General features: G+C 36.6%; 1 protein-coding gene across 2 annotated transcripts in view; it reads right to left on the reverse strand.

Moving 5' to 3' along the window:
• CDKAL1 (CDKAL1 threonylcarbamoyladenosine tRNA methylthiotransferase) overlaps positions 1-24,389 on the reverse strand; it is a 378,140-nt gene that overhangs the window by 103,035 nt on the left and 250,716 nt on the right. For both annotated transcript variants that reach the window (XM_071451013.1, XM_071451003.1), the window contains exon 12: positions 669-849. In XM_071451013.1, coding sequence (XP_071307114.1) covers positions 669-849 — 181 coding nt within the window. The remainder of the gene's footprint in view (positions 1-668; positions 850-24,389) is intronic.

A 24,389-nucleotide genomic window follows, 5' to 3' on the forward strand; every position in this document is an offset into this window, starting at 1 on the left:
GGAGGGAGGGAGGGAGGGAGGGAGGGAGGGAGGGAGGGAGGGAGGAAGGGAGGAAGGGAGGAAGGGAGGAAGGGAGGAAGGGAGGAAGGGAGGGAGGAAGGAAGGAAGGAAGGAAGGAAGGAAGGAAGGAAGGAAGGAAGGAAGGAAGGAAGGAAGGAAGGAAGGAAGGAAGGAAGGAAGGAAGGAAGGAAGGAAGGAATTCAATTAATGGCCTTTAACCTGCAGGCTGAAGGAAGTAAATGAGCAGTGCATAAGGACAGTCTCAAGATAAGTGGCCTGTGAATTTAATATTTGACAAATAAATCAGAGAAGATCACTGTTATTAATTCTTTGCATAATTATTCATGATAAGCTTGAGAATGCTGGAGTCACAGAAGTCTTAAAATGGAAAACATTTCTATGTGTAAACAATCAGCTACTACTCTTGGTAGTCATTCACCCCAAACTTGATAAAAAGCAGACAAGATCTTCAGTATAACCACAGTATTACCCTTCCTGACAATCTGAACAGTCATTTCTATATGAAAACACATTCAGTGATCTAGCCTAGCATCATTTCCCTTACCGGACTGAAAAAATCCTTCACTCGAATGTGGCACAGTTCTGCAGAAATGTACATTTTTGTGTACATGCTTTATGTATTAAAGCCATCTGAAAATGCATCTTACCACTGCAGCTGGAACTTGAGGCATTTTTGCAGCTGGGGTTCCTGGACGTGGGTAGAATTGATTAATAAACAAACTTGGAAACCTGTACAGTTCTACAAGTTTCATCGTTTCTTGAAAATCTTCATCTGTCTCTCCTGGAAATCCACAAATGATGTCTGTAGCAATTGTTATTCCAGGCACTCTGTAAAGGAAGTAGAAAGAAACACTTAACTGAGGACATGTAGAAGTCTTGCACCTTAAAAGCTAGTGTACATAGACATATAACCCTCAACTTTATCTACAGAAATTGAGACGTACAAGGATCTTGGGGGAAAAAAAGATTTTAACCCCATTGTTTGGTAATGAGAAATGCATCTGGTGCTCATCTGAGAGCACAGTAATAGAAGATACTGCAGCAAATACTGGATTAGGATTGTGACAGAAGAGTGAAAACATCTGGATCAACTCTTCCTTCAATCAAAATTAGAGGTAATCAGCACACCTTGTTATTTCTTGAATTCTGATTGCTTAATCCATAAAATGCAAACCTTTTGAGACTCAGTCACTAGAAAATGTCAACTATTTAATATTTTATAAGGCTGCTATCAAAGTAGAACAAGATATCTGAAAGAGGGGACTGGCATGCCATATCACCTAGCAAATTTAACAAAATTGGCTTTAAAGCCAAAAATACATCTTTAGTCACAACTTAAAAATTGACTCAGTATTCTAAAACATCGGCCTATGCCTTGCTTTAAAAGGAAAACAAAATACTTAAGTTCACATGCATGGGCAGTGAGTTCTCTTGTTATTTAAGCAATGTCAACATTTCCTAACTGTTCCCCTTGGACTGAATATGCAGATCCCTCACACACACCAGGTTAAGGCAGCACAGCTGACAGACAACCCACAGACACAGAAGGTTGCACAGGAGAGGGTGAAGTTAGGGGGCTTCAGTTGAAATTGTGCCACTACCACCATCCTGGACATGGTGGGAACATGCCATGAACACTTTCCCCAGTAGATACTGGAGCAGCCATCAAGGCCTGCACCCAGACTGAGCTTTGTGTACAGTGGGAATAATGATAAGCATCTTCTGGAGAGAGGCAGAAACACATAGTGCTCCCTCTCGACACAGATGAGACAGCTTCCACAATGCAGAGTTCACCCCACACTGCCAGTAACAATGATAAACTGCAGAAAATATTGGAGAAAAGGAAGAATTCTATATAAATATGGGTGGTATCTAACTTGGAACTGGCCCTGTTTCAAGGAGGGGGAGTAGATGAGATGTCTTCCAGAGGTCCCTTCCAATCTAAATAATACTACAGCTCTTATATAGGCCACAGGCAAGGGAACAGAACAGCTGAAAGAGATTGTTTTAGGGGTGAATGGCATAAAGACAACTGTCACAAGCAAAGTTCACACTTGAGGTTAAGAAGGGGTCTCCAAGACTGTCTCTAACCTAAAGAAATGGATGGAAGGTTTCCCTTCCCCTCATCCAGTTAAGACAATGCAGAACTGTGAATGTCAGTGCATGTAATCCAAATTACATTTATAAAGCATTCAAATAGCCAAAGAAAACTATAATTTCTTATTAGGAACTACATCACCACAGAAAAAAAATAATGCTGTGACTATAGTGAGTGAAGAAACTTGATTTTGAATAACTGAAAGAAAAAATTCCTGAAAGAAAAACTTCCTGAAACAATGAGTTGTACTGAAAAAGGAAAACCTGTTGGCAAAAGACCCCAGAAAAGGGAAGCAGAGAATACTGTTCTTATTAATTTTATTAGGTGCAGTATTAGACCATAGCTTATATCTACCAGACCAGCCTTCAGACAAATTGTACATGGTAGTAAATATATTTTGTGATTTTTTTTCCCCCAAACTTAATTTTTTTTTTCCTGCAAGTATTGGCAATGAGCTTATATTAATGCCTTGCCCTTCTTTTAGCATGTGCCTGGACATATAGGTAGCAGCACAGGAATTTATCATCTATTATTAGAATCTTCTTTCACCTTTTCCTTACGAAAAATCCCCAGCAAAGAAACCAAATTCTATCAATTCCTTTTTGAATTCACAAATTCAGACTCCACCATCTGAGTGGTGGAGTCTGAATGTGCGAATTTTGAGGTTAAAAGGTGGCATTTGAACAACAAATCAAAACCACTATAAAACTGAATATTTTCAAGGACTTGATACAAAAACCCTAAGTGGGAAGCACAATCTGGATGTTGTGCAGAAGAGCAGAAATTCCCAGAGCTGATGGCTCAGCACCCTCAGTCACCACTGCTTTCCCAAGACTGACAAGCATCAAGACATGAACTTCTGCTTGATATCAAGTAACAATAAAATTCCTTTTCTTTAAGGAATGAGTGAAGAGAGCAGCACCACACCCTGCAACATGATTTTGTTCATACCACAAATATCTTGGTAGCAGTAGTAAGCTCATGGAAGAAAGAGTACTTTATAAACCAATGCCACCTAACATCAGCTGCCATTTCTCAGAACATGAACAGAACATTCATTACATTTGAAAAAACCATTATAATGAAGTTATTTTATCCATTTTAATGACACTATTGGCAACAGTCAAAGCATTTATTACCAATGGTAGTAGTAATACCATCCTTTATAAAGGCCTGGTTGTTTCTATAGCAACATGAATTATAAGGTCCAATCAAGCTAGATACAATAAAATATGCTCTTTTTCTCCATAACACCAGTTGTCATTCAGTTAAAAGGAAATTACATATTTTAAAAATTCATAAACTCTACAAATGTCTGAACTCCATTTGCTGATAAGGTGTTAATTATCTTAGTAATTAGATTTCTTCCTGGATGGAATTATTACACACAAAGAAAAGCCTGGATACAAAAAGAGAATAAGGACCACGGTGTATTCAGCAACAGCAATTAATTACAGTTCAATCCAGTGTAACTGCCTAAAATATGACATTGCAGAGTGCATTTTTATATCACTGCTGATTATATTGTTTAACAAGCAGTTTAAAAAGGGGAGAAAAGCATGAGATTTCACTCAAAGTCCAAAATGACAAAAATCAAGCTCTCAAAGACTTTTCAAAGCAGTGATGAACAAAAATATGTACAATTAGTTCCACATGTGAAACATAATTTCTTAATGAAAAAAGAGGGGAAAAAGATATCATTATGGAAAAATATAAAACACATACACACTTGAAAATTAAAGTGACCTTTTCTCTGACAGCCTGAAAGAAAGCAGCACAAAACTCTTTATTACTTTGATTCAGATGATGTTTAAGAATTGCTCCATCTATGAAATATGATCCAAAATCACATAAAAACAAATTCTTGTGCATCAGCCAATACTATTATTATTTTATACCAAATGCTGCTTATCTATTCTGAAGCAAACAAAGAAAACACTGCTGAACATCCCCTGTAACATTTATTACATAAACTCATTTATAGTTGGCCTAACTAACTATTCAGTTTTCACAAATGGTTTTTAGGGTGTAGGATAGAAGCTCTACAACATGTTGACTGTCAATTGATATGTTTTACAACAAAACTGTGGAATTTCAGAACAAGATGAATTAGAGGAATTATTAAAGCCATCTATAAGACAAAACATTTATATTTTCGAATATTATATTTTCTAACATTTATAATTTCTAATATTTATTTTCTCCCCTATGTCCCTCTACATATATAAATCCCTTCCCTCTACTCAAGCAGACTGATGTTTTGCCATTCTGAACTAGACCAGAAATGCAAATCCCATCAAGGCAAGACTGATGTTTTGCCATTCTGAACTAGACCAGAAATGCAAATGCCCATCCCTGGGCAATTCTGAATACCCAAAAAAGAAGCAACTGCTTCACCTTACAGTGAAGATGCATCTGTTTTAGTATGATGCTGTAAGGGCCAACACACCCATGAGCAAGTGCTGACACCACAGGTATCCAAACCTCACAGAAAGGAAGAACAAGATGTGTTTGAAAGAATACAGAAGAAAAGCAACATCTTGCCTTCTGACTAAAGAGGAACCAAGTCAACCTCTGGGGTCAGAGAAAAAAATCAGACCCAAGGACCTGACTGATGCCTGGAAGTCAAGTCATGGACAAGCGACTTAGAAAGAAGATAAAAGGGATAAGAGCTGACAAAAATAAAACAGCAAGACCACCCCCCCAACCCATCCCACCCCCATTTTCGAAGAGCAGTATTTCTAAGAAAAGCAGCAGCAAAATTGTGAAAATGTCTAGGATTCACTTGTTACATAGACCATTTAATGTGGTTTTAGCTACAGAAAACATTTCCTTTAGCAATAACCATTACAAACCAAATCCACGTTCCGGGAAGAAATTATGTAAAGCAGCTAAAATTATCACCTTCAGCTACTCACATGACCACTTGAAATTCTTTTGCATGATCACATATTCTTCCCACTTCCATTTCAGCAATTAACACTTAAATCCAGAAATAACTTAAAGCCACCAACTTGCTCTTAAGCAAGACCAGCTACCTCTACCCCTTAGAGTTTGACAAAATACTGGATTTTGAATTAAAAATAATGGATTAGAATAAATAGCAATATGAATAAAAAGAAAACACTATGTAGTCTTACAGAAGGGTATGAGAATACCCTGTGTAATCTATACTAATTAAAGTAAAAACAAAACGTGTGATGACATAGCAACTTCTTGATTCATAAATTAGAAATTTGCATTGAAAAAATATTAAGAAAAACCCCAGAATTTTTATGAAAATGAAACCAACCTACTCTGAAATGTTATTTCAGCATCATACATTATTTTATATTTTAGAATGCTTCCGCGGTATAAGCTTACTCAGAGAACATGAAATGGGGTTAATGGATGAAATAATTTGAAGGTATCTGAGTTGGTCTTTCAAGCGTATTTACAGAGCCTAACAGGCATCACAATGTGCTATTTTGTGTTGGAGCCAAAGGATGTGTTTGCATCTTCCCAGTGACCACACACAGTCTTCCAGAAGCCCTTTTCACTCCCTTTTCTCTTTTCTCCATCAGGCCTAGTCTTGTGGGATTTCTGACTTCAACTTTAATGGCACACTGAGGAGTCACACCAACTGGAGCTAGCACAAGAGAAACAGACTGCTCAGCTGGAAGCACCGTCAAGGAACAACAGGAAACTTCACCCCGCTTCTCTCTTGGCTATATGGAGATTAACCTGAGGATTAAGCCATGGAAAAATCCCCACACTTTGAGAAAGGAATTCAGCCTGTTTCTGTTCTGAAATCCCCCAGTGCCTCTCTCTCTCTCTCTCTCTCTCCATGGACTCATGGACTATGAATCCAGCACAGGACAATATACTCCTAAGTTAAGTGTCTGGAGTTGGGGGACTAAACCTGAGCATAATTTATGCATTTCTTCATCCTCTCCCATTTATGATTTACTCTAAATTACACAATGAATGAACAGGCATCTAATAAATGGATATCCACTGAAAATGTTTTTCTTAGTAATCTTTTCCATATGTGTTTAAAAGTAGTCCAGGATGTGTGAGTTCAGAACCTCTGTGTCAGAAAAACAAGTTCTTTTGAATCCTCATATCAACTGCTGAACTGATTTACACATGGAGTAAAAGTGGAAAGTACCTTGGTTTAATGACAACAGGTATGTCATAAACACTTCTATGTAAAGTCTCTTAAATGATAACATACTGGGCATTATGGCCAGATATAAACTATACTTTGGTAAGACACCTTATTAAAATGCAGCTATATATACATCAAGAACATTATTATTTAAGAGAATGTATATAGGAATTACATAAGAAATTATCTTATTTCAAATGTCAATATGTTCTCTATTACTGTGTAAGACAATTCCAGTTTGTCTCACAAATCAGTTCTGTTTCACCTCAGTTTGACAGAATTAAAGCAAAAAAAAGGTAACTAGGTTGATACTGCATGTAAAAGTATTTAAGTGGCTTCATTTATAAGCCAACTCACTTTTTACTCAACTATTGAGACAACAAATACTATCAGATGTTTAAGTAAGTCTATTGTGTTTATGTATGTAAAAAGCATAATTTTAATACTTTTTTAAAACCTATTTTCACAGCTTGGATCATATCCCTCTGAAATTGATGCCCAAGACACAACAAACCAGAAAAAAAAATGTAATGCCATATTGTTTATATGCTTGCTTTGATTAAAAAACAATAAAACAGACAAATGAAAGCCAGACAGGACCACAGAGAAAACCTCAGCATATTTTTTCAGAGTATTCTTGCAAATTTCCCTGAAGGAAGGTATGTACACCTGGGAGAATAGTTGGCAAGGCCATTAAATCCTACCAGTTAACTTGGAGGTGGTTCATAGTGAAACACTTCAAATTTCACAGGTAGCAGAAACTACACAGTAAGTCCAGCCTTACAGCTACAGAGTCAGGGGATGTATCCTGCTTTTTGCATTCCACACCTTACAGAGCACTTGAAGCTGCTCCTTCTGGTGATTCCATAGGGAACATGTTACACCTGAGCTTTGTGATCATCAGCAGTGTCCAACAGATTTACAAGTGCAGCTTAATATGTTGGGCTTGAATTTGGAGTAGTTTGTGGTTTTGATGTAAGTCATCTTAAGCAGGCTGTAGAATTGTATCTGTGATTAAGAAGCACAATCCAACAGCTCTCAGAGTTTAACTGAGAGCAAGAACAGGTATTTTTTTAATGACTGTTCTTTTCCCAACCCACCTCCTGCCCCCAGAAGAGCTCTTTCAGAAACTGGGCTGAATGACACCTGGAGGCAGCAAGCAGACCTGATTTCCAGAGCTCAGCTTGAGAAGGTATAGGTGTGGAGGACTCCGTGCAAGTAGGGACTGGGCTGTCCTTGTTACCAGGGAATAGTGACCTAGATAAAAAGTATATCTCATAATTAGCATGGCTCACTGCCTGAGGATGAAAAGAGTACACATGGTTTTACTCTCTTCAAACAATTATCGTGAAGGTTGCCAGAGTTCCTACTAGATACAGCCCAAATGGTTTAGAAGAAGCATTATAATACTTCCCATTATCAATTTTCCTTAAAAGAAAACAACCCCAAAAAACCCAACCCAAAAACTAAACAGTTAAGGCTTGGACCAACTTAATTCAGCTATAAGGTGTTCTACTCTCCCCATAAACAATAAACATTTTATAGAACTTCATTACAGATTTATAACTTCAGATCATTGTTTTATGATTAAAAAATGAGCGACTTAAGACAAAAAGCTCAACATCCTTAAACTTCATTTCCATTCAATCTCTAATAAATACCATCTGCTGTGTACTTTAGGGATATAATACCCGTCAAAAACTCAGCCGTATTATGAGAACCGGCACCAAGTTGATCTGAAATGCATATTTGAACAGATGTGTTTAAATTACATCTCTCCGTCTATCCACACACATAAATTCAGAATAAGCATGTGTTGATTTAAAATGCATAAAAAAGGGATTTGGAGATGCATCAAAAGTGAACAGCATCTCAATGGATCAAGGCTCGCATTACTAAAGGTCATCCCTAAAAATAAAGTTTGAATTTATTAAGGGTTGCACCAGGGAACCGTTCTTGGGAACTGACTTAATGTTTGCTGCTCTAAAGCAGCCATTGAAATTACACTAATTTTCTATGACCCTTCACATTTTAGCATTAGAGCTGTCAGGCATGGTCAGAAATAATAGGATCTCAGCCATGAGTAGCAGAGAATATGATATACTTTTTCTCAGTCTGACACAATGCTTATCACCAATACTAAATGTCTTGGGCTCTGAGGACCCATCCACGTCTGTTTCAGTGACAGTCATTTAGCTCTTCACTCTGACACAGAAATCAGGCATATAAAACAAAATGATTAGCATGCTTTTTGGCATGATGAAACCAAATTAAAAAAATTGCAAGCAGGGCTCCATTAACAAATGCTAATTAAAAAAAAAAAAAAGAAAAAGAAATATTTCTGAACATGTCTTTTCACCAGTCTATAATCTATAGTCCTGCAATGTTTCAGGGATCATGAGGATAGGACATACTGGACCAGAGGGCCATCTTAGTCAGCAATCTAGTCCTAGCAATGGGCATCAGAAGTAGCCCAGGAAGCATTTCGGATGTTGAGCCCCCCCAGTATCCTCTCGTCTTTCCAACTGGGTTTTGTCAGAAAGATATTTCTGTAACCAGCAGCTTCTGATGGATTTCTTTTCTATTAACTTGTCAATAAGTCTCTCCTTGAATCTAAACCCCTCCATTGCAAAATAACTTGAACCAAAAAAATCTCTGGTGAGCCTTCCATGTGCTAATTCCATTTGATGTCCCCTAATTGTTATGCTGGGAGAGACCAGTAACAACTCCATTCACCTCAGTGCTCTTCATGATTTTACTAACCTCTGTTCTAGTCCCTCTCAATTAGCATTTTCCAGACTGAAGAATCCTTAATTTCCTTTGTGCGAAGATCTGTCATACCTCTGATAATCTCTGCTAGTCTTTACAGTAACATTGCTCATTGTAACCTATCCTTCTTAAGAGGGGCACTGACAGCAAGTAACAACACAGGCACAACAAGATAAAAATCTCTTAAAATAGTTCTAGAATTTAGATAAATGTTCTGCTTTTAATAGTTTTCTTTCAGGTTTGGGTTAATTTGTTTTCTAGTAAGCAGGTAGCAAAAAGCAATGGACCATACATAAGGTAAGGGACAAGAGAGAAATAAGTTTTAGAAAATAAATAAACTAAAAGTGAAAACAAAAAGGCCAAGCACATTTCAAAGACAGGACAAAGTCAGCAATGTGGTGGTAAAGGGAACTGAAGATGTCTAAGGAGGAATAGTAGTATGACAAGTTGCAAGACTTTAACAGAGAATGTAAGATTTCTGTCTGAAGCAAAACCAAGAACCGAAAAAGATAAAAAAATAAAGAGGAAATAAAATTGCCAACGCGACAGATGTTTTATTCCTAGGTGTTGGTTCAAGATCGTAAATTTACATTAATGACTTTTGCAGCACAGGGAAAGAGCAGAGAATGGCAAGACATACGTTAAAACAAAGAGTTTGAAAAAAACATGCATAGTTTGAAAGAGTTCCCCCCAAACAGCTGATAGATTTAAAAGAGACACAATTCTTTCACATCACAACCTAAACAAACAAATTGACTGTATCTTTTTTCTGTCTTACAACTTTGTGAGAAATCATCACACAAAAAGTTTTCCAGTTGCAAACATCAACATGGAAAGGATCAACACTGAAGGAAACAGCAGTTAAAAACATAGGCATGATGTGAATTAAATTTAATGTAATCTCCATTCCATTTTCAAAGTACCTAATGAAAGAGAACTTTTACCACACCAGCTGATCATCCAAAACACAGCAGCTTATGTGCTACATCCTTATCAACACAGTACTTGCAGAATGTGTTGTTATAATTAAACCTGAGAGTCACAGTTTTAACAGAGCAGCAGGCAGGTTGTCTAGGGCAAGGCTTTAGCAGCCATAAGCAGTTTTCCTGAATATTAGCTAGAGGCATTTAAATCACAGTTCATGTACTCTAAATAAACAATGCTGCAGTTCTACACCAGACAGTTCTTGATGTACATTCCTATACATTCTTAAATGTGAATTTTTCAGAGCCAGCATCTCTCAAGTATCAACTATCTGGTAGGTCAAAACCCTTTACTGTCACCTCTCTAAAACTTTTCTTTTCCCCTTAGAAAGCAATGTATATACAGGAAAGGGGTTGCACAGGGAACTACTACTCCTATCAGCAGCATAAAAAGCAAATTTGAATAATAATAAAAAATTTCTCAAAGTGTAGTATTTGGCTCAAAATTCCAATACCATCCCCTCCCTACTCCACAAAGATTGAAAGCTGCTATCATGTAACTTCAAAGTTTTTCATTTTTATTTCATGATCCACTGGCAAATGTGACTATATGGTCTTAACACTTCAGACCCAAGCGTGACACGATGATTGGGATGTACTCAGAACACACCACCTATATAGCTTCAGAATTATATTTTCAGAAGTAACACTTCAGACTCACAAGCAATGATATTTCCTTATTAAGCCAAAACCCATGAGCTTAACTTCAAAGAGATCCAGTGTGCTTTACTAATTAAAGTGTGATAAGATAAAGTTAATTGTATTTCAATATAATCATACTTCAATCAGCATAATGCAATATAACTTGGATCACTGGAAAACAGAGAATTTACCTTTCAAGAATAAATTTAAAGAAATTATGAAGTAAATATTTCAAAGGGCATGTATAAAGAATTATTCATTCATTCATTTAAAAATATAATTGAAACAATAATTAGAAAGAACTGGGCATGACTGTTAATGGGCATCACTGGAGTGATAGTACACCACAAACACCATCTGCAGATCACTGTCTCATCCCATTCATGACATTCTCTGATAACAATCTGAATTTAAAGAAATCACACCAGAAATAATATCCATCTTTATGAGCAAGAACAATTCACTTGGCTAACTGGAAGGTAGCAGAATGGCTGTGAGAAGTATCTGTTTTGTTCTCAGGTATACCCAAACAGCAGGTGAGTTCAGAATACAAGAGATTATACAGGATTGGTCCATAAAAATAAAATATTATTTTATGTATCAGTTAATAAGACACAATTTAAAGCTAAATACTAGGCCTTGTCTTCCAAGTGGAGAAATGGTTAGTCTGCTATGTTGCTTGAGAACACTAGGCAGAAAAAGCAAAATCACCAGGAAATCAGCTCTAAAAGAGTTAACAGTTCCTAGTTAACCTCTCAGTTAAAAGGTCCTGAACAGTTTTCTAACAGTACCTAGTCAACCTCTCAGAAGAATGGCCTCAATTAGCCATGTTCTTACACATTTCATGTTTGTAATGTTTTGGTAGCAGCTTCCTTTGCCTAGAATTGCCAGTAATTTAAGAACATTTCCTTGTAAAAGACAGAATCAGTTTAGAATATTGGGGTCAACTGAAGTAATTAGTGCATGCATTCCTTCAAAAGTTTTGAAGGACATTCAGATTCATATATGCACACCAAGCAACACATAGGGGACATCGGAGGCAAAATCAGGAAAAGAAAGGATGGTATTTTAGATGTAGACTGCTACCTTGCCAATGACAAAGTTAAAACAATACAAAATCAATGAACACTGTTGCCTCAGGGAAGCTCTTATCCATTTCTCTCTGTTCAATTCAGTGAACTACTTCACTTTCAGTGTGTCACGAAGTTGCGGATACCTTAAAACTGACAATTGGGATAGCTTACCGTATCTTTATTATTGTCACAGTCAAATGCCTTAAATAAAATAAAGGACTGCTAAATGTGTAGAAGTTCAGGTGCCTTTTTTTTTGAGGACTCTGACAGGCTGTACACAGCCACAAATCTTAATCTATTCAAGCAATCCATTCACTTTGCTGCCTAAGGGTAGGGTTACTAAGTAGGAAATTTTAAAAAATTTCAGAAAAACGTAAAAGGAATACTGCATGTCAATATGAGAAGAGGTATTACTAAGTAATAATAGCAAAGCTATTAATGAAATCCAAATAAAATCCAGAACTTTAGAAAAGATAATGAAACTGCAACTATTCAAACAAAAGGCTGGAAGGTGGTCACCTTCATATTTTGGGCTTGCATGTGTCAAATGTCCTCTGCTTTGCTGAGGAGCACACACCGTATAAATGTGTTTGTACATTGTAAAGAAGTAAAATAGCCAGAAAATGAAGCCCTCAGAGTTAACAAACTCATATTGTGGAGAAATAATTAAGGCAACTTGATGTTGTGAGCAGTTACCTGATTTGACCTGCCAGTGACTGAAAGTTAAAAGAGAATTAGCACAAAACAAAAATATGCTGTTATCACTGAAGAATCATCAAAGACCAAATTAAAAGTATGTTTTATTAAGAATTCAAAGATATGACAGCATACCAATTATGGCAACTAAAGCTCTTTGGCATCACTGAACCATTAACATTGGATAGGTAATGTATGAAAATTGTATTTAGGGAATAAGGTTTCAGTAAATTTAATAGCAGTAGAAGATGAATAAAGATGTAACTGAGATGAGTAACTTCTTTCTCACATATGAATACATGTAATTAGGTAAGAGACAGGATCAGTACCAATTGGGTCTAGCAATGTGATTCAAAGCACAGGAGCAACATCTAAAGATTAAGGGAAACAGATTTTTTTCTGTCTTGACATGGTAAGACAGAAAGGCCTGCCACATGAAGTCCCAGAACCCAAACAGAGTCTATGAAGATCCCACAGTTAGTAAATTAGGCAGGACACTGCCTACCATTGAAAACTAAATAAGAATCAGGATGGAGCAAGGCAACTGCTCAGGAACTAGCATCAGTCCCCAAAGAGTTGGTAAAAGTTAAAAAAGCAATACTTAAGAAAGAAAAGGAAGAGAACTGAAAACCTTCAAAAGCGTCATTATGAAAGGACATCAGTGATGTCATCAGATGGGAATATTAAATCTAACAGTTCTGATAAAGGAAATAAATTGAAAACTTTTGTTACTAAAGAGATGAGTATAGAAACAAAGAGAGAGATCTTGATAGCAAGACTGACAGCGATGAAAAAAAAAAATGTTTTTCCTGAGGTTCCCAACATTCCAACATTCTAATCAGAAAATCATATTACAATTTGCAGGGGAAGAGACCTCCCCAAAAGCCAACAAATTTCTGTAGCAGGCTAAAACTGCAGAATTAAATGAAATCAATACAGAGAGAACTGAAAAAATGTCTCAAATGAATGAAATAAGGTGGTTATAACTACTCAATTTTGCAAGCTGAACACAAGTTTGAATGTAATCATTACCATGAACTCCGTCTGCTAAAGCCCACTTAAATGTAATGAATAATTTTATAAAATACTCAAAGTACAATACAAAGGGAGTAGAATATAAAAATGGAATCCAATCAATTCAGTGGAAACAGCAGTGTGTGCATTCAGACTGTATCACTGAAACCAATTTTATCAAATCACACAATGTTCCACAATAGCCTTTGGGCATCAGTTAAAGAACCTGGAAAACCTGTCAAATGCCTGCCAGGCACAACAGTGCCCTTTTGGCTCTGCAATACCAGCACAAAATAGGAAGAATTCTTAGGCAGCAAGATCCACAAGGCTGGTGCAAAAACTAAAGTCCCAAGCTGAAATCCAATGTCTGGGTGTAACGTGTCAGGCCTAACACAGACACCGGCTTTTCAACCATGAGAAAAACAGAAGGCATGGTATAAAAGGAAGTCTGAAGGAAGTAGCAAATCAGGATCATTAAGGATGAAACAGGCTGTATCTCAAACAATTTAAACTCATTCATTATGGAGAGAATATTGAGCAACTGATACAAAACTACCATCTATGTAACAGCATTCTGAAAATCCTTATTCCATGTGGGTGGGAATTTCAGACATGCTTGAAGTAGGTAGAAAAACATGGAATAACTTCAGAAATTATTTATTGATTTAACCTTTGAGTCCATTAATGAAAAATATTTCATCCTCTGTGATCTATTGCAAGTCTTTATAATTCACAACACCTCCTTTCCTTCTGTTTCAGTGCCAGCGTTGAAGTTCCAGGAATTTCAGTAGGTTGGGTTTTCTTATCAGCTGAGTAGAAGACATACTAGTTAGCATTTCTCTAAACGTTTTTTAGGGTTTTACCTTACCAGAAAAAAAAAATCTGAAAATATTCATTACATTTTACAGTTCTCATTTTCTTCTATTTTTCTTGTACTTTTTTTTTTTTAGAACATACCATATTTTTCAGCCGAATAGGTTTAAATGTTAGTATTTCTCCCTTTAGGGAAAAACTGAACCCTAAAAAATAGTAGCAATAACAAAATTTCTTTGGCATCTGGCTTGCCGTTAACAAAAAATAGAAGAAGTATTCTAAGGAGAGGATAAAGACCAGTTATCTTCCTATAGACCAGAGAAGATGAGTCGCCTACATGTGATCACATGGTGGTGTAAGCAAGCACTGAACTATGATGTGTTTTATGTCAGCAGCATCCAAAGAAACATCCTTCAGGCCCACATCTGTCAGCCAGTAGTTCATGTAGTAACAGGAGCAGCCCAGACCTCCTCAGAGTCCCCTGATTTGATCTAAGCAAGGAACACATCTAAATGGAAGGGCTAAATGTGCAGACAGCATATCTCAAAGTAAAATCTGTTACGGGCAAATAAATAACCTCTCTTCTTCAGAGGGACTCCTGCAGTCACTGCAAATGATCTAAGAGTATGGAAAATCTGAAGACAGGCACATTGTGTCTCTAAATGAACCAAGACTGAAGGACAGCTATGCCAAATGCAGCTTTTTGCTAGGCACAGGAGCACCTAGCAAACATGTAAGTGGTTTCAAATGTCCACTTCACATATAAAAAATACAAAGGTATGATGCAGAGTGTAGTTGTGTGAGGTTTAAGTGAAGGAGCTATTAAAGAAGCAGCAGATGAACCCTATTAATGACTTTGTAACATTCCTCTCATCTACTGTGAGAGTCTGAGGTATCTGTTAACCTGCCTGAACTCTTCATCACCAGATACAAGATCTTTAGGGATTGCTCTTTAGGGCTCTTCCCTAACATACAGAAGGTGAAATGCAGGCAGGATACAAAATAAGTATCTGTAAAGGAAAGCAGGAGGTTTAAGGAGAAAAACAAGGCACAATGACTTTCCTAAAATAGCTGAATGGTGGACGTCACCTTGAAGAAGGACTTCAGAAATACTACATGGGCTACCTTGCCTTTCTGGAAAACAGGAACAAAAGGAGAATCCGTGACGAGAGCTCAAATCCCTTTTTTCCTTCCAGCTAAAACACACGCTACCTTCACAGGCAATGATCGTAGTGAACTCCCAAAAGATAATGCAAGGCCTAAAATCCATTGTATATATGCAAAAGTAAATAGAAAGATGCAAGACTTTAAAATCCTGTCCTCCAGAATCACAGCTAATAATTCCAGAACAAACTTGTTTTGGTGATAAAGGTCAATTTACGTTAACTGTGGCAGCCTGCAAGGTGCAACAATGGCATCTCAGTATAACCCTGTATATCAAACTTGCAAAGGTACCATTTCCCACAGCAAAAACACTTCTTTGGGCCTGCTTCAGGTTTCAGAACTTGGCAGAAAGCTGCACAAGGACAACACACACCTTGAGGTGCCTCACCAAGCCTTCGAGCCTGGCTTTCTGTGGAGGCAATGCAGGTGCTACAGGAGTAACTGAGAACTGGCACTGTGAGGGATTTCCTTGACAAAACAGCACAGTGAATTTAGGAAGTAAATACTTGGAAGATGCCATTGTGAGTTTCTGGGTCAGGGCTCACTTATCAGAAAGACAAGGTATTCAGATGTAATGTGTTTTTTATCCCATAAAAAAGTAATAAAATAAAAGTAAATGTAATAAAGGCATTTTATTTATTATGAAGGAAGTCCATCAGAAAATGAAAAAAAAAAAAAAAAAACCAAAACAACATTCTGGGAAATAGGAAAAATCACATTTATACCAGGTCATTAAATACATTCTTGTTTCAAGGGGAAAAAAACCCAGCAGATCAGAGGAAAAATCTCAGGATAGAAGTTTAAAAAGAAGGATAAATTAATACCAAGAATTCATCAAAAATACTAGAAGATGATTTAAACTGGATGTGAAACAGGCTTTTGTGACAGAGTTAAAAAATGAAAGGAAAATCGTCAAAGCTAACTTCTGGATGCTCCAGAAGTCTAATGGAAGGAACAATTAATTTCTGTGCAAACTCTTTGCAGAGGATGGGAACATATCCCATAGAGATGCTGCATTACAAAAAACAGAATTAAAAATCCCCAGCCACTGCCATTATACTAACATAATCACTGATTCAATTCACATTTAGTTCAATCAACAAAACAATTTTTTGTTCTTAAGAATTATTTGAACATTTGCCTTAAGAAAAAAATATGTTTATTTGCATTATTAATGAAAACACAGTAATATTATCTCATCACTTAATGTCATAATTACTGTACTTCACTTAAATGCTGTCAAGTAAAAGCTGTATTTTGTGAAAACATACGTTAAGAGACAGACTTCAGCTTCTTCTATTCTTGTAATGATGAAAACTCTCAAAATACATCAAAAATTTGCATTATGCAGAAAATATAACTAAATTATCTAAGGTAACCAGCAGCAGCAAAGCATGTTATGACTTACTGCCATTAACTCTATATGATATTTTAAAGACATAAACAAAGCAGGAATGTAAATCTTAACAAAATCACGTCTGATCTTTTATATAAAGTTTTAACATTTTTGAAGACAAAAACCAGATAACTAGGACATTCTTTTTGTACATCACTCTGAAATACTCTGGCAAAGCACTAACAGTTCTGTTCACTATGTTATGATAAATGGTAATAAGGACTCCTTTTTCCCACAGAAAGTTGTATTGGTTAGTGTGGCAAGGTTGTGATAGTAAGGGAGCCTGCAGGGGTAGAGTATGCTACATGGAAAAATACTTCCCAGGTCACAGCTGGGAGTCCAGCTGGCTGCCTTAGCCATTTCTAGGAATAAACATGTGAGTCAGGTACTCCCCAAATCTGAAATCAGCAGTGTGGGAGCAGCTGTCTCACTGCAGTGGAAAAATTGTGCCAATCTGTTGTTCAAACCTGAACTCTACAGTCTGTCTGTCTGCCTCCCTCACTCTGCAGAGTCTGGGACAGTAGATTTCCCTTCACCAAGCACAGTGGCTAAACATCAACTGTGGGACACACACACACACACACACACACACACACATACAAATTCAGCAGCAGCTCTATGATCACACAATCCATTTTTCAGATGTGTGTACCATTGTGTAGTAAGTTGACGGCTTATGTTTTGTTGAGAAGTTTGTCTCAACAAAAATCCTTCAAGGCAGATGAAAGCTCAGAGAGATCAGTATTTTTCTGTAATACAAAGCTTTTTGTAGAAGACTGATTCAAATTTGTTGGGGTTTGAGATGTTCAAAAGGTATTACCCCAAAGCTGACTGCAAGTCTGTATGGAGCTGTGTTCTGATCTCAGAGTTGCCTCCCCTGCTGAGGGCCAAGGCTCCTCCAGAGGCCAACCACGGAGGCATCTGACCCAGCAAACTATAAGATAATTTATTTCTATGGCCTCTGGGTTTCGTTAATAAATATTTTCTCCAGATTCAAGACAAAATGGCTTACAATCAGCCACTCTAGCTTTCTCTTCTCCTATGGGAAAGGTGTTCCCATAGGAACTAACATTTTCCAGCTCGAACTAGCACCTGAATTACAATTTTCCAGTAGGTGGATTGAGAAGAATGTACATTGCCTCTTGTACCAGACTTGCAATACTGTCCTCCAACCAGACTTGCAATACTGTCCTCCTGTTATGAAGTAATTTAACAGCTGGACTTTGTCAATTACTCCTACTAAACAAAATGACAGCTCTACATAATGATGAGGAGCAAAATAGAAAGACAAAAATAATTATAAGTGCATGAGATAAGTGGTTCAGCTGTGGAAAATAAACATTCATCTGTTATAGTCAGATATTTGTCTTACGCACAAACCTTTTAAGGTTTCAGGTCTGTGACTATTTTGCCATGTAATATTAAGTTTACAACTATAAATGACATTCTTACTAAAAAAGAGGTGAATCATCAACTTCTGAATACTTTATACAGACCAACATAAGATGCACATGAACAAAATTTGAGCTTAGCCGAAGTAATCTGTACCACTGTCCCCAAATAAATATACAGACAAAACCTCTGGGTAGCAGAATTATCATTCTTCTTGAATGCAACAGTTTTAATTGGATAGCTACACTTTTAAAGAGGTTTAAAAGGCTTTGTATATTTCTGTTTCCTAGTTTTCTTCATTTAAGCAGTTTGTGTTTAAAAAAATAACCATTAAAGGTACCGAACAGTTACAGAAATATTGCCTTTTTCATTAATTCATTCTTTTCAACTGATATTCCCTGAAAGTTCGACAAATGTAGATTCAATCAGCACTTATCAGCTGGCCAGCTACCACCTTCATCAAAAACTCCTTTGTGTCACATTGTCTTATGTGATCAGAATAACATGGCTTACAAAATGAATTCATTACTTGGTACTATGGCAAAAAATGTGAAAAAAATACACACTGAAATGAAGAAATACTTCTCTGAAACATATCAAATATGAAAATTTAATGCCATCATCAGAATTTTCTGATGCATATCTGAGCACTATAAGGTGTACACATATTTATATCTGTACTAATCTGCTATCACAAATACTTATACATCTTAATATATGTTTGGATATGCTTAAAATCTCAGGAGCAAATTAAAACTGAGAATTATTTGCCAAGCCAATCTGCTATTAAGCAAATTGATATTAATTACAGTTATTGTTTTAAAAACAAATTAGACTTCCCTCCCCAGGTTGTGTTTCAAGAAAGTGAACCACAATAAAAATAAGTACTCAGGAAAAAGCCAAAGTGATTTTAGCCATTTTGCTTTAAAACACTAGAGAAATATCCCAATAAGTACAAACAAGAAGTTAAACTCATAAATATTAAATGCTTTAAAACTTATTTCCACTACTGCATTCCTTCCTTATATCCTTACTACAGATTTTGTATCATTACTTCCAAAGAACACATTCACATGCCTTCAGGGGGAAAAGAAAAAAGGAAAAAAAGATACCATCTTGCTACACTGAAGAAACTGAATTAGATGTACTTTACTAATTTCTACTGCATCATCTAACAATACTCCCACATTAGGATTTTACGGAAGAAAACTGCAGATGAGGCTGCCCAGAAAAAGGAGAGCCTAATAATAACGGCATACAGAGAGTATCCGTCTAAGCAATTTCACTACTTATCTTTAGCAAAAAGAGTAAGCCAGATTGTAAGCCAAGTATAATAATCAGATGAAATTGCTTTTACATTTCATCAGGGCACATATCTTCTCTTTCCAGCAACTATTCAAAAAATTATTCCTTGAAATTTTGGCCAAAGCAGAGCATCACAGTGTAATGATCTCAAAGGATTTGAACGGCAAACGCCCTGTGTGCCCACTAAGTCTGCACTCAGCAAGCTGGGCTCATCCTGGGTACTTGATTTCCCAGGCTTCACCCTCCAGTTCTTACTATGGGAGTTGAATAGTAACCTGAGAACCAGGAGAAAAAAACCCAAACCAACCCTCACATAATGGTTCTCTTATCTCCAGAAAAACCTGTGTGTTATATAGAAGAAAATGCTGTAAAATGGGAGTACCCATAAGCATGCACATCCTGCTAAACAGGTCAGTATGCAGACCCAAAGTGATCCAGAATCCAAAGAGACTTAATATAAAAAAATTACAGAGCATGGAAATTTTGAAATCATAGCTCCTTATACAGTATTTTCCTCAAAATAAACAGGTTGAAGTTACATTTGGTGTCAACTAATCTTCAAAGTAGTCTGTAAATTTGGAATTATTTTACGTTAACATCACATCACATGATTTGCTTGGGACTTCCATATTTTTATGTGTACATCCTCACACGTGAACCGACAAGATGCACAAACAACAGGATAACTGAGAGTTGACAGCCCAGAAAACTCCAATATTCTTGATGCATCTGGAATGAAAGACTATGGCTACCGAACAGTGACTAGTAATTTACAAAGTGGCAAAAATCTAATCCTGTAAACCATGGCAGTAAAGAGATCTCTCCATGAACTAACCAAAACCTGAATTACAATCTGTAGAACAGTGAAGACAAAGATTCAGAAGTTGCAGATATTGCCTTCCTGCCTTTCATTCCCTCACTAGGAAAAATGTATCTCCTTGCTGAACAGTAAGGGTGCAGTAGCATTAGCTGAGAAAAGGGCAAAGTGCTGTACAGGCCAAAATGGAAAGACTGTCCTCCTAAAACAACATTTAGCTAGGTTGAAGTCATGTTACAATTAGTTAGTTCAGCACCTTTGAAACCTCTAGCCTACTTACACCTCTTTCCAATACCTTGTCAATCAAATGCAGGGCAGGAAGGGTTACAAACCTACCAAAGTCCAAATTTAAATTTCAAGACAACTAATCCTGTGATAAAAAGGAGTTTGTCCATCAAAAGCTACACCATGAAGCACTAGGGTCAAGTCTAGACACAAACTTGAATATACCTCTGTACTATTTGATAAAAAACACCCACGTTCTAGCTTTTGGTGCTAATTCAATACCTTTTAAAGGCACTCAATTAATTTAAAACATAAGAAAAAAAAAAGAGACATGTTTGGTAAAGTGATTAGTTCAGACTCCAAGAGCAGACAAAAGACAGAGTAGAGAAAAGAGTCTAGAGACTGAGGTATAAAATTACAGATAAGTACCAAATACACTCAGCAATTTCTTAGCAGAGAACGTAATAAGGATTTTAAACAGATGACATTTGCATTTGCAGTAGTCAGACTGACAGAACAGATGTGCTAAAACCCATTAAAAAAAGCCCAAATCTGAAAGCCTTGTCAAGGTTTGTTAGGGACACGATTTACACGTCTGCAAAATGAGCTCAAAATGAGCTCTGTCTCTCTCTGAGAAACAGAAGTGCATTTTGAGAAAGAAAATGAAACACATTCACATTGTAAAAAAGTGAGGGAGTTGATATAGTCTACTTCATAATTACCTGCATTTTGAAAGTGAGTAGAAAAAGGTATATAAAAATAGTACATGGTTATTTTAAAATTACTCTTTTCATGGCCCTCTGATTCTACTTTCAGTAAATGTCAGGGAAGTAAGGAGCCTTGCTGAAGCCAGCTGTCCCAAATGGACTCTGTAACACCTTCTCTCAGTTTGGACAATATCTCTAGTTTCCTGGGACATCAGGCAGTTGTCTGTAATGCTGGGCAATTAGGTCTTCAGTTTGCACTTGAGTGAATAATTTCCTTCCAAGTTTGTGATTTATTTTCCACTGCACACATTTACTTTAGGTCCTTTACTGCCTTCTTCCAACCGCAGTAATTATGTATCTACCTGTGCTGAAAAATCAAGGCTTGATTACAGAAAAAATTAATGGAGGCTCAGAGAGGCTTTTGAGTAGGTCAGATTTTAATGGAAAAGGGAGAACCAGTGAAAAGAAACCCCAGAACTTTCTGCCTGACAGAGCTGTGGCTTCTCTGCTGGCAGACCAAGTTTGCTGTCCTTCTGATGATATTGGAAAGCTCCAATGTTTCCAGTCTGAGTTATGAGACAGTCTCAAATGAACAGCAGTAAACCTCCACAATTAATGTTATGCTCCTATCTCAGGGGACAAACAAAAACAAACTGGGAGGCAAACCCAGCTTTTCCTCAGAATTACTCTGTTCTCCAAAACAGAAAGGTATAGTCTTTCAGTCTAGCTCTAAATTTCCCTACTTTTCTATTTGTCTAGATTTTAGGTTTACAAATCTCTTATCAAGCAGCAGTATTAGGAGACATAAATATAAATTTTGATGAACAATCACTTCACAAACCAAAAAGGTAAGAGAATATAGTCTGGGCAACAAAAGCAAATTTGGAAAACACATTACCAGTCTAAGGACTTTTTAATGGGTATATATTCACATTGCTGATTATTCAAGCAATTACAAAATATGACATTCAGATCTCAGGTTTCTTTAACTCAAATACATTCCAATTGTTTGCTTTTACCATCAAAAGTAAATTTCAGGGGATTAAGTTTCAGAACTTCAAGATAATTAAAGCTGTCTTGCTCTTTTTGCAACTACAAACATCACCTTTCAGAAATATAATCTATGCTGAATCCTGAAAGTTGAGATCACTTGAAAAACAGCGAACATTTTGATATAATGACACCAAAAAGAAGACTTTAAGATAAAAGACTAAATCTGTCTCTGGATTAAATTCACTTAGCAGCAATTTCTAGAAGTCCTCTATTTAGTTGCAAACTCATGCAGGAATCAGTCCTGTGAATAGTGCCTGCAGATTACTCTATTAGCCCCCAGAGACGACAGACCAGGGCACTAGTTCTTACTTAATCCCTACAGACTGTGCACACCCTCTACAATAATAATCAATACATCCTCACTTTATGCTGTTGTTCTCTAAAACAGTTTAAAAATAAATTCTCAGGAAATATATCTATATATCTCTATTTATATATTAGATTTCCAGATACATGCAGATCGGTGGATCAACTGCTCAACAGTATTTTCCTAAACAGTCAAACATACTGAAATTTCCGTGCAAAAAAGTGCAAAATATGATAGAAGGAATTTCAAAAAAAGAAGTATAAAAGAAGCCTTTTGTACTTCAGTTTTTTACAGTCTAATGGATTTGCCTTTCTTGCTTTATATTCTATGCATTTTGCTATTGATCTTCATAGTAAACCAAAAATGTTGGCACATGGTTAGGGAGAGTGGCTCTGCAATACAGAGAGTTGCATATCAAAAGCCAGCACTAGAACATCAATACTAATTTTTAAAATTCATTTCTATTGCTCATGCCTGTAGAGAGTCCTCAAAAAGAGGAAAAGTGTGACATTTCTAACTTCACAGAACAGAGTGTCAAGAATGCTCCATTCTTTTAAAAAAGAGAGTTTCAATATAGAGAGTACTCTGTCTGGAGTACTCTTGGAGAACTCTAACTTCTCTATAAGGTATTCTGTGCTCAGCAGGATATAAATAAATCCTCACTCTGAAGAAGATGCCTCTGCAGTCACTTATGGCTCTCCAGAGGAAGTAAAAGCATTTTTCTCATCTTGGAGAATAAAAGCCCCAGAGTGTTTTGTTGGCCTGATTGAGAAAAAGACTCAGAAATCAGTTGGTTATGTCTTTGGGGTTCCAAAACAAAAATTATGACATAGCTGTTTCTTTTCCTTTTTTCTTTCATATTTACTTGCTGGACTAAATTTTATGTGCTTAGATGTCTGAATGCAAGTTATTAAACACTTAACTGATAACCATTAGCATTCCCTGATCCATGGCTTTACTTCTTCAGCAGGTTAACCTATATAACTGTTGCTTTCATAAAACTCTTGGTGAAGTTATTATTAGAGCAGACGTCACATTCTAGAGACAAAGGTGACATTTCGAATCTACTGATAAGTCCTTGTACATTTTGTGTAGGAAGCTTCTAGATAATTTTATGGCCCCAGCAATAGAGAAAAGAGATATAGGGGGTTCTATTTTACCTTTTTGATAAATGGGAGATAATCCCTTTTGGCTGTTAAAGTAGTTTAAACATATATTAATTTTTAGCTATTCTGGCTCTAGGCTCTGGATTTGTCTGCAGCCATGTTAAGTTCTGGTAAATTTTGTGCTGAGATCTTAAAGGAATATCTACATGAGAATGTAATAGCTGGCTGCTGTCACGAGAGTAAAGTCTACAAACAAAGACTCTATGCTCTTAAGGGCAAAGAAAAAAACCTTGCATTTTACAGATGAGCACATGTTCAAATATCCAAAACATTTTCTCTACCTTGCGTGGCTTCTTTATCCTGCTGCCATATAGTTCAAAGATTTTTCCATCTTAATATCTGGAGACTATTTTCTAACAGGAACTACTAGATAGTTTGGTATTTTCTTAATAAGTAGGATAAGTAAAGTTTATTGTTCTTTAAAATCAAGACATCAAACCAGTTTTCTTCCTTGTTAAGTTCACTACAAAAAAGCCCTGGAAAAAGACGTATGACATACATTACTATATGCTCAGTGACCAGCTGTTTTAAATTTGGGTATTAAGTAATTCACTCTTTGCTGTGTGCAAGAGCTGAATGATTTAATAAATCCCCATAT

Source organism: Agelaius tricolor, unplaced genomic scaffold (assembly GCF_023055355.1).
Source record: "Agelaius tricolor isolate 1412-34295 unplaced genomic scaffold, bAgeTri1.0.p SCAF_2, whole genome shotgun sequence".
In the NCBI taxonomy this organism is placed as follows: domain Eukaryota; kingdom Metazoa; phylum Chordata; class Aves; order Passeriformes; family Icteridae; genus Agelaius; species Agelaius tricolor.